Here is an 11,687-nt window from a genome sequence, read left to right on the forward strand (position 1 = left end):
TAACTCAAAAAAATACCTGCACCTTCATGTTCATAGCAGCATTTTTAAAAATAATTTTTATCTACTTTTGGCTGTGCTGGGTCTTTGTTGCTTCGTGGACTTTTCTCTAATTTCAACGAGCAGGGACTACTCTCTAGTTGTGGTGCTCGGGCTTCTCATTCCAGTGGTTCCTCTTGTTGCAGAGCACAAGATCTAGGGTGTGTGGGCTTCAGGAGTTGTGGCTCCTGGGCTCTAGAGCACAGGCTGAATAGTTGTGATGCAGAGGCTTAGTTGCTACAAGGCATGTGGGATCTTCCCAGATCAGGGATAGAACCTGTGTCTCCTCCACTGGCAGGCAAATTCTTTACCACTGACCCACCAGGGAAGTTTCCATAGCAGCGTTATTTACCATAGCCAGGACACAGAAACTAAGTGTTCATTGATGGATAAATGGATAAAGAAGCTTTATATATTTATACAGTAGAATATTATTCAGTCTTTAAAAAATGAGGAAATCTGACTATTTGCAACAACATGGATGGACCTTGAAGGCATCATGCTAAGTGAAATATCAGACACTTATATATGGAATTTTCTTTTTAAGACCTTTATAGAAAAAAGATAAAACATATGGTTACCAGATGTGAAGGACTGGGGAATGGGTTTTGAGGAATGTGGTCAAAAGGTACAAATTTCTAGTTATAAGATAAATAGACTACAGGGATGTAAAAGTGATTTCCCTGGTGGCTCAGTTGGTAAAGCGTCTGCCTGCAATGCAGGAGACCTGGGTTCGATCCCTGGGTTGGGAAGATCCCCTGGAGAAGGGAATGGCTACCCACTCCAGTATTCTTGCCTGGAGAATCTCATGGACAGAGGAGCCTGGTGGGCTACAGTCCATGGGGTCACAAAGAGTTGGACACGACTGAGTAACTAAGTTTCACTTTTAGGGATGTAAATGCAGAACATAGTGACTATAGTTAACACTGCTGTATGATATATTAGAAAGTTGTTAAGAAAGTTAATCCTAAGAGTCCTCATCACAAGAATAAATTATTTTTTCTTTTTTGTCTCTTTTCTTCTTTCTTTTCTTTATATTGTACCCGTATGAGATGTTGGATGTTAGCTGAGCCTATTAAGATAATCATTACACAATATGTGTCAATCAAATCATCATGCCGTACACCTTATTCAGTGACGTATGTCAATTTTTCTCAAACTGGTAAGAATAAAAAATTAGAAACAAACTATGGGTTTGTTGATGGATAATTAGATGAAAATAATGTGGTATATGCATACAATGGAATATCACTGAGCCTTAGAAAAGGAAATCCTTTCATTTGCAACAACGTGGGTGAATCCAGAGGGCATTATGCTAAGTGAAGTAAGCCAGACACAGAAAGACATTAATAAATCCCATATGATCTCACTTATATGTGGATCTTAAAGAGCTGAACCAATAGAAGCAGAGAGTGGAATAATGGTTACCAAAACTAGGAGGAGGGAGACATAGAGAGGTGATGGTAGTCGCTGTTGACACTCCCTCAATCATGTCCGACTCTTTGCGACCCCATGGACTATAGCACACCAGGCTTCTCTGTCCTTCACCATCTTTCAGAGCTTGCTCAAACTCATGTCCATTGAGTCCATGATGCCACCCAGCCCTCTCATCCTCTGTCTTCTCTTCCTGCCTTCAATTCTTCCCAGCATCAGGGTCTTTTCCAATGAGTCGGCTCTTTGCATCATGTAGCCAAAGTATTGGAGCTTCAACTTCAGCATCAGTCCTTCCAGTGAATATTCAGGATTGATTTCCTTTAGGACTGACTGGTGATGAGATGTGGTGGTTAAAGGTACAAAGTTTCAGAAAAGTAAAATGAATAAGTTCTGGAGATCTATTATTCAGCAGTCTCTATAGTTAACAATTCTTTGTTAAATACTTGAAAGTTGCTAAGAGAGTATTTCTCGTGTTGTGTATTTACTACTACTACTACTATTATTATTATTACTATTATTACTGCTAATAATAAAAGTGAGAGGGAATTTTGAGAGGTGAGGGATATGTTTATGATGTCGATGGTAGTGGTGCCTTCCTGGGTGTAAACATATGCCCATGTATACACATTAAAATATGTACATATGTTTAAATATCAATCATATCACAACAGAATAACTTTTAAAATAAAAGCACAATTAGGAACAGCCGAAGTTGACTATTATGTATTGGAGAAATAAAGTTTTGTTGTGTTAAAACAATAAACAAAATAAGGGGTATTACCTGTTATGCATGTGTGCATGCTCAGACGCTTTGGTCACGTGGACTCTTTGAGACCCTATAGACTGTAGCCCACCCCTGCCATGCTCCTCTGTCCATGGGATTCTCCAGGGAAGAATATTGGAGTGGGTTGCCATGCTCTCCTCCGGGGGATCTTCCTGGCACAGGGATTGGACCCTCATCTCTTGCATGTCCTACCTCGGCAGGCAAGTTCTTCACCACAGCGCCACCTGGGAAGCTCATTATCTGTTAGAGCAGGTGGCAGCTGCACAGCGAGAGAAGCCACGGCTGCAACTGGAGAAAACCCTCCAGCAGCAAAAACAAATCAACTAACTTAAAAATTGTTAATAAATAGAAAACAAAATAGATAATCAATAAGGACCTACTGTATAGCACAGGGAATATTCTGTAATAACCTATAGGGGAAAATAATCTGAAAAAGAATGGAGATATATATATTCACTGCACATAACCTTGCTGTAGACCTGAAACTAATACAACATCATAAATCAACTCTACTCCAATAAAAAATAAAAATTAAAAATAATACTAAAAGCAAGTATAAATCTCTTAAAATATAAATATGTTCTACCTAGATGTCTTCTCAAATGTTGCAGTGGTGGGGAGGAGGAGACAGGAAAGAATTGAGGTTTTCCATATGCTACAATAAATATGAAGACAGTGTAGTCAAGTCAGAGGGATTATGATTGATTTATTACATTAGAGTTCCTTAAAAGTGTTTCATTGCCTTTTTAAAAAACCATCCAGTCGTTTTAAAAAATCCTTGTGAATACAGTTTCCAACACTATTATCAAGGATTCTTGACAGAGCTTCATTTTTAATGGCACTGTTATAAACAGGCTCCTTGATGGTTCTGTTGAGTTGGGAGATTGTCTTGCAAGCCAAAGACTGAAGGAGTCTGGGCTTCCATGGCGGCTCTGTGCAAAGACTAATCAGAAGTTAATTTGTGCAGAGTAATTGAAGAACTTTGGTTTTGCAGTGTGATGCTGACAGTACTTTCCAAAAGGGGCTACAATACCAATTGGCCTCTAAAATGTGTTTTCTCTTTTAAATCTGAAAAATGAGAAAAACAACTGAAGTGTCAGATAGTCCTTACACATCCAATGGGAAGACATGGCACTTATATATGCAATTCAAATTGGAAGGGAAAGATTGTGCCTCAGGCCAACTGAAAGGAAAATGCTGGTTTTCTAATTTGTAGTAAATGGAGATGAGCTCTCAGCTGGGTTGGCCAGAGTCCCCAGGAGACCTGGTAGCCCGGGAAAGATTCTGAGATGCAAAAAAGGTGTGTTTGGGCCAATATTGCCGCCCTCTCTTCTGCCTACCACCCACCCACTGTAGAGAAGAATACAAGAAATCCAGTCCCCCACACCCTCCAGGGTATGGAAAATACCCATTGTGCTCTAGAAATAAATGCATAATTACTTCACTTCAGTGGAGTCTGACTCTTTGCAACCCTATGGACTGCAGCCTTCCAGGCTCCTCTGTCTATGGGATTCTCCAGGGAAGAATACTGGAGTAGGTTGCCATTTCCTTCTTCATCAGATCTTAACTGATCTAGGAACTGAACCCACATCTCCTGCACCTCCTGCATTGGCAGGTGGATTCTTTTCCACTAGCATCACCTAGGAAGACTGCAAATGCTTACACCTCAATCCAATTCCACAAACATTCACTGAGTGCTTACCTGGTCGCTGGTACCATTCCAGATGCTGTTGGGATACAGAGATGAATAAGGCATAACATTTACCTGAATAGAAGGGACACAGGGAAATAGAAACATAGCAGATAATAGAAGTGCTGGAAGGGTTTGATGAGACATCAATTATTTATACCCACCCAGCATCCCCTCTTCTGGGGACAAGCACCTTAATTCAAGCAAATTGTCCTTCCAGTCAAGTGAGGCTGACCTCTGACTCGCCTGACTTGTTTCCTGCCTCCGTTGATGGGCACACTGATAGACACCACCAGCATATTCCACTTTCCTGGCCCTGGTGGGCAGTGCAGACATGGACACTGGACCTAAGTCAGGCCAATCAAGCTCAAGTCTGGAACTTTAGCTGGAACTGTTGAGAAAGAGGTGCTGAACTTTCCCTGGGCCTGCTCAGCCAATGGCTGCAAGTCCAGAGCCGCTGGTTGTCAGGCTGCCCCTGAGGATGAAGACAGAGGAGCAGAGAGTTGAGAGATGGACAGACACAGTCACCTGATGACATGGTGGAACCTCTGCACACATCTGTGTCTGGGGCCTTTTCACCCTGGACATTTGAGAAAAATGAGCCACTTCCAACTAATAAGGGTCCTGTTTGTTATCAGTACACTGTGGTTAGATTAAGGCATACTTTTAGGAATCAGGGGTGGCATATGCACAGCTTGAAGGGGCACACAATATGTGGCACTCCACATGCCTTTCTCGTCCTCGATTTCATTCTAAGCCCAGTGCCTTCAGCAGTTCCTTGGAAGGACTTTGCCTTAGTTTGTGTCACATGACCCTGAGTGCTGGTCACTCGCCCCATTTACTCTTTTTGTTTTTTGTTCATCTGCACAGGTTCTTAGTTGTGGCACTCAGAGCTCCGATCTTCATTGCAGCATGCCGGATCTTCAGTAGTGGCATGTGGGATCTAGCTCCCTGACCAGGGATCAAACCCAAGCCCCCTGCATTGGGAGTACAGAGTCTTAGCTGCTGAACCAGCAGGGAAGTCTGGTCCCCTTTACTCTAAGACCTCCTGCCCTGCCTTCTTCTGTATCCCAGGGAACTGACCTCAGCAAATTATGGCAGTCATGTTCCTTAGCAACAGGTTTCTGGTGACAGTCTCATGAGAAACCCAAAAAAAGATTGCATGGTGGGAGAAGGGAAGAAGCTAAAATGTTTATACCACTCCTCGCTTCGGACTCTAAAGTCTGGCTTGCTGCAGTCCATGGGGTCACATAGAGTAGGATACTGAACAAAATTCCCTGTGGCACCAGATTTCTCTACCATGGCTCCAGCTCCTGCCAGGTGGCCCTTCTCCTGGGCACCAGTAACACTTCCTACCTTCTTTGTCCCTCCAGCCCTATGAGCAGAAGTGACTTCCTGCCCTTACTAAATCTGAGTGGCTGTACCACCCCTTATGAACACTTTCAGCCCTTCCAACATTTTTCTATTTGGTTCTCTATGTTAATTGCCCTCTATTGAATTATCTGTCATGGGTTCTGTTCCCATTATCTATTGCTATGTAACAAACCTAAACTTACTGGTTTTAAACAACAGCAATCTTTCTAATATCCCTTGTGTCTTCTGTGTGTCAGAATGAGGGCAATGGAAAAATAAGATCACCTGCCATAAAAGAAGGCACCCTAAAACCAAATGCAAGATAATATTATTAAATTCTAGCAAGATAACATTGACTGCTGAAGGCTCTTAGCCTAAGCCCAATCCTCTCTTTGTTGAAATAGGAAATTAGCAAGTCTTAGGTGTAAAAGACAAGCACCAAACTGAGATCCTCAAAAGGGCTGAAAGGGAATTTCCTTCTCGTGATAGAAATCGATGGGGATGTCTTAAAAGTCTGTACTACGGAAAATCATCTCTCCTGCCATCTAAATATCAGCTTGTGCGCCATGGAGGTGCACATCCCAGATTTGGGGGAGCAGTTGGGGTCAGCACAGGGTTCCTGGCAGAGAACAGAAGTCCAGTTAAGCTAGCTGGAATGACAAGGGCTTTGTTTTAAGAAAGAAGAACCAAAGCCTCCACCACATCCATTTCCAGAAGGTTGCTCTGCTCTGCTTGCAAGTAGCCCATCCCAATTGCTTATCCTTGGCATCCAAATAGCCTGCTAGATCCAATAATACCTGCTAGAGGTCCATTCATTTAATTCTAAAAGTGAGGAAAGAAGATCCTATTGGCTCGTCTTGGGTGAGGAATCCAGCTCTGACTCAACCAGTCATAGTCTGGGAGTCTTGGTGTGTAGGCACCCAGAAGACATTGAGCCCAAGCCTTCGAGGGGGTTGGTAGTGGCTTAAAGGCCACTGTAGAAATTAGGTACTTATTTCTGTCCAATTCTTCAAAGCCACAGACAAGTTGAGGAGGGCCTGAGATGACGCAGTTGCCATGGGTCTGTGCCTGATGATCACTGAAGTTTCAGGCCCCCGCCTAGATGCCACTTGTCCTCCGGCCAGTTGTTGATGGAGCTGTAGTTTTGCATAGCTCCAGGGGATCTCCCCAACCTAGGGATTGACCCCAGGTCTCCTACAGTGTATAAGGTTGCTCACTTCTGGGTAAACATACCAACAGAAATACACATGCAGTTCTCTGCAACTACTCAAAAGTTATTTTTAAGTGAATTTTTTTTCATTTGTTTTATGTCCCTCTACATCAGGTTGTTCTTATAGTCTCACATTCTTAAATTCCCAGAAGCAAAAAGTGATAACGACTTACAATGTATCCTGTACCGACTTGTCAAATTGTTCAGTATTAGGCTCACAACCTGGGATGCTGCAGGGAAGTAATTAGAATGATTTTCACTCACCTTTCTGCTCTCTGTTATTAACGATGTTTAAACAGCTAAGATGACGGTTCCTTTCTCCTAACCCCCAAATACCTGTTTATGTCTTCCTAACAGTTACACCATTTTGTCCTTTTCAAAATGGTGGCAACATATCATTATATCTTTATCCCTTCCCCTATGATCAGTTGGGAAATTGATCTCCAGGCTGCAACCCTAATATCAGCTCATGTGAGAGCCTAGATCAGAGACCACAAATAGGTTTTATTTTACATGCCAAATCTAATTAGTGGTGGAGGCTGTATGGAAAATTGTGCTGAAAAAGATTATGAGGTTCTATCCAAGTTGAGCCAGAAGCAGTGCTAGGATCAACAGATCTACCAGAGGCTTTTGAACTGTGGTGTTGGAGAAGGCTCTTGAGAGTCCCTTGGACTGCAAGGAGATCCAACCAGTCCATTCTGAAGGAGATCAGCCCTGGGATTTCTTTGGAAGGAATGATGCTAAAGCTGAAACTCCAGTACTTTGGCCACCTCATGCGAAGAGTTGACTCATTGGAAAAGAGTCTCATGCTGGGAGGGATTGGGGGCAGGAGGAGAAGGGGACGACAGAGGATGAGATGGCTGGATGGCATCACTGACTCCATGGACGTGAGTTTGAGTGAACTCCAGGAGTTGGTGATGGACAGGGAGGCCTGGCGTGCTGGGATTCATGGGGTCGCAAAGAGTCAGACACGACTGAACGACTGAACTGAACTAAAGTGAACCAGAAGCAGAGAAAAAGAACACTGACATCATTTGTGCATGCTTGCCATCTCAGACCAAGACATGACACCACAGGTCCAGGTATAACTCCTGGGAGTGTACAAACAGCATTTAATTTTAAAGATCTCATTAGGTCCCCACAATACCTCAATGAAGTAGGTAGGGCTTAAATTATTCTGACCACTTTAGAGATTGGGAAAATTGCAATACCAAGGCTCCTTTGAAAAGAAAAACCATAGAACCAGAATTTCTGTGCATCTGACTCCTCCTGAGAGAGAAGACCACAGAGATGTGGGGAAAGGCCCAACATGGACGACCCCATGATATCCTGTCATTTTCTTCTGTTCTGTAGTGATCTTGTGAATTCATTAATCATTTAAATATTCCCTCTTATTGCAGATGGATTTTTGCCATATGGTGGAGATCATGGCTAAATCCTCGTTCCATCACCCAAAAATGGGAATGAGCACTTTCCTACTAGTTGACTTGGAAAACTCCCAGGGAAGCATTCTAACTGGCCCAGCTCAGGTCAGGTGCCCACCTCTTAGGTCAATTACTGTCACCAGGATGGTGATGGATGGCTTAACTCTCCCCCACTCTCTTTGACTTCCCTTATGGCTCAGTTGGTAAAGAATCTGCCTGCAGTGCAAGAGACCTGGGTTGGGAAAAGCCCTGGAGAATGGAAAGGCTACCCACTCCAGTATTCTGGCCTGGAGAATTCCATGGACTGTGTAGTCCATGGGGTCACAAACAGTCGGACATGACTGAGCCACTTTCACTTTCACTCTCTTTGAGGGCTCTGTCACTAAAAGAGGAAGTGAGCTCTCCAGGATTTGTTGTAAGCCAGGCAGCCACCCCCAAATCTACAGGTAACAGACCCTTTCCTCCCAAACTGCGCATACTCACAAGCGTGCAGTTTTTCACATATGATGGTAACGAGTTGTCAGACCCTTCAGGCCCCTTCTGGTCCCTTAAGTTAACCCTGTTTACCAAAAATTTGAATTGTCAGTGGAAGAGTTCCAAATGGCTGATAATCTGTAGGGTCTGTTTCCTCCCAGTAGCCCTTCAAATCCTATCCAGCTTTATTCTCCTAATCTGCCCCCTTTTTAGCCCACCCTGGATCTTCATCTCCATCTTCACTTCCTTCCCCCTTCCTAGCACTCACTAGTCCAACCCCACTAGGAAGATAGGAGGCCATTGCTGTGCAGGGAGACCTGGAAAGAACCGCAAGCTGTTCATCAACTTTGCACTTCACCAGGGAGTTAAAGGGCAGTGGTTCAGACAGTAAAGATTCTGCCTGCAATGCAGGAAACCGGGGTTCAGTCCTTGGGTTGGGAAGATCCCCTGGAGAAGGAAATGGCAATCCACTCCAGTATTCTTGCCTGAAAAGTCCCATGGACAGAGGAGCCTGGGGGGCTGCAGTCCATGGGGTCGCAAAGAGTTGGACACGTCTGAGTGATTAACACTTTCAGGGAGTTAAAACACTGACAGTGAATTACCAATTGTAGAAGTACAGAAATAAGAGATTTGCTCTCAGAAAAGAGGGTGGTAGGTTCTTTAAAAAAAGGAAATGAATATTTTTTTAACATGTCATAAACAGCCTGGTGGGCTGCCGTCTCTGGGGTCGCACAGAGTCAGACACGACTGAAGCGACTTAGCAGCAGCAGCAGCAAACAGTCATTTGAAAACTGCCCCAGAACAAATTGGAAGCCAGGACAATTCCCAGGCATTCACTTGTTAGAGCTGGAAGCCACATGTACACCCACACTGCATTCTTTCCACATGCATATTTACACACAATGTACATAAAGAATGACCTCCTTTCCCGCTCCGCCCTTCCACCGCCTGCAATGGTAACATTTACTGGAGATTTTATTACAAAAGCCACAAAATGAAATTCTAATCAATAAGAGTTTGCAGGATGGTGAAAAAAAAAAAAAAGAATACATTCATAGGTAAAAGATGTTATTATCTCAGTTCAGTAACTATGAAAGAGAAATAGATGAAAAAATCTGGGTTTTATATTAAAAACCGGCACAGCTGTAGAGTTACATAATAAAGTATTGCCTGTATCCATGGAAATGGAGAGTAATTGATGCACCACAAGTTATTTTTATAAACCCAAACAAAAAAATTCCATCAGAAATGTCTTTCCCCGTTTTGGGGGCATTGTATATTTTGTATCTGTACATAATGCACACATTGAGAGTGTGAATGCACTCATTATTGATCAGCCGTGTTGAATAGGGCATGCTGCTTTCCCTGAATATTCAAGATTAGAATCCTGCGGCCTAGCTCCCACTCCTTCTTCAAAGACTTCCTCTGAATAAATCGTGCAGTGCTTTAAAATTCAGGCAGTTCCAACTCAGGGGAATAAAGGAGCCCATTCCTGGGGCTGGAGATGTCGGAGGGAGCGAGTTTGGAAGATGGAGAGTCTGCAAAACTCATACTCTTGACTCCCGCGAAGTACCGGCTAGTGGCTCGCCCCTCTCCCCTCCCCCAAAATATCCACACAGCGCTCAGCACAGAGCCAGTCCTTCAAAAGAGCCAGGATGCACAGCCCATTGCAGTTTCCCTAATTAAAATACAGATTCCAGGGGACTTCTCTGGTGGTCCAGTGGTTAAGAATCTTCCTTCCGATGCTGGGGACGCGGGTTCCATCCCTGGTCAGGGAACTAAGATCGCACATGCTGTTGGGCAACTGGACAGCCCACGGGCTCCAACTACTGAGCCTGTGCCCTCTAGAGCGCATGCTCAGAAACAGAAGGCGCCCCCACTTGCAGAAAGCCGGTGTGCCACATTGAAGAGCTGGTGTGTTGCAGTGATGACCCAGCAAAGACAAAATTTTAAAAATAATAATAGACCCTCCGCTTCCCCCCCTTCCCCTTCCCCTTCCTTCTCCCTCCCTCCCTTCTCCCTAACCCCCTCCCTCATAGCCTCCTCCCCAAATTCTCCATCCCCTTCCCTCCTCGTCTTGGAGGACCCCACTATAGCCCAACCTGTCTCCGCCGTCAACCTCGGCAAAGCCGTCTGTGCCACTACCTGCCCATGTGGGCCCCTGCGGGCTGCCCACGCCTGTCCCGCAGCTCCCCGTTCCGCTGGGCTTTCCCCTCGTCGTCGTGGGTGGCTTTGTGAGCCTCCCGCTTCGTGCCCCTCTCTGCAGGCTCCTCTGCCACTCGGGGGCCCCTGTTCCCCCTCCCGGTGGCGGGGTGCTGCCCCCGGGGGGCTGGCGGAGCTGGGCCGCTGGGGCCCCGGGGCCAGCGGTGCCGGGGTCATCGGGATGATGCGGACTCAGTGTCTGCTGGGGCTGCGCAAGTCCGTGGCTTTCGCCGCCAAGCTCTGGAGCTTCTTCATTTACCTTTTGCAGAGGCAGATCCGCACGGTAATTCAGTACCAAACTGTCAAATATGACATCCTTCCCTTATCTCCTGCGTCCCGGAATTGGCTAAGCCGGGTGAAGAGGAAGATCCTGGTGCTGGATCTGGATGAGACACTTATTCACTCCCATCATGATGGGGTCCTGAGGCCCACAGTCTGGCCTGGAACGCCTCCTGACTTCATTCTCAAGGTGGTAATAGACAAACATCCTGTCCGGTTTTTTGTACATAAGAGGCCCCATGTGGATTTCTTCTTAGAAGTGGTGAGCCAGTGGTACGAGTTGGTGGTGTTCACAACAAGCATGGAGATTTATGGCTCTGCTGTGGCAGATAAACTGGATAATAGCAGAAGCATTCTCAAGAGGAGATACTACAGACAAGTAAGGGACTAGAATCTAAGCCTAAGAATGAGGCTGGGGAGGCAGGCCATCAAGGAGGGACTTGCCCAGGAATGGGACCTTAAGGGTGTGTGTGGGGGTACTACATAATCCCCTTTTGTGGGAACTGGCTGCCTGTGGGCATTGTTGGGATTGGGGGAGCAATCACAGAGGGCGAGTCTTTTGATGCCCAGACCACCCTGCCTTCCAGCACTGCACTTTGGAATTGGGCAGCTACATCAAGGACCTCTCTGTGGTCCACAGTGACCTCTCCAGCATTGTGATCCTGGATAACTCCCCAGGGGCTTACAGGAGCCATCCAGGTAAGGGAGAAGGCAGTGAGTCTGGCAGGACTAGAAAGTGGTTCTAAGGAGGTATTTTGAATGCATGGGGCTGGGATTCCCTGGTTTACAGTAGGTCAGGAT

General features: G+C 45.2%; 1 protein-coding gene and 1 non-coding gene across 2 annotated transcripts in view; both read left to right on the forward strand.

The window, feature by feature from the left end:
- The first annotated feature begins 716 nt into the window (after positions 1-716).
- TRNAC-GCA lies at positions 717-788 on the forward strand. The gene has a single exon. It is a non-coding gene; the product is annotated as a tRNA-Cys (tRNA).
- Positions 789-10,699: 9,911 nt separating this feature from the next.
- LOC104999687 (CTD nuclear envelope phosphatase 1-like) overlaps positions 10,700-11,687 on the forward strand; it is a 1,407-nt gene continuing 419 nt past the window's right edge. Inside the window, exons 1-2 of the mRNA XM_010855246.1 lie at positions 10,700-11,265; positions 11,474-11,585. Coding sequence (XP_010853548.1) covers positions 10,789-11,265; positions 11,474-11,585 — 589 coding nt within the window. The 5' untranslated portion in view covers positions 10,700-10,788. The remainder of the gene's footprint in view (positions 11,266-11,473; positions 11,586-11,687) is intronic.

The sequence above is a fragment of the Bison bison genome, unplaced genomic scaffold (assembly GCF_000754665.1).
Source record: "Bison bison bison isolate TAMUID 2011002044 unplaced genomic scaffold, Bison_UMD1.0 scf7180017853731, whole genome shotgun sequence".
In the NCBI taxonomy this organism is placed as follows: Eukaryota; Metazoa; Chordata; class Mammalia; order Artiodactyla; family Bovidae; genus Bison; species Bison bison.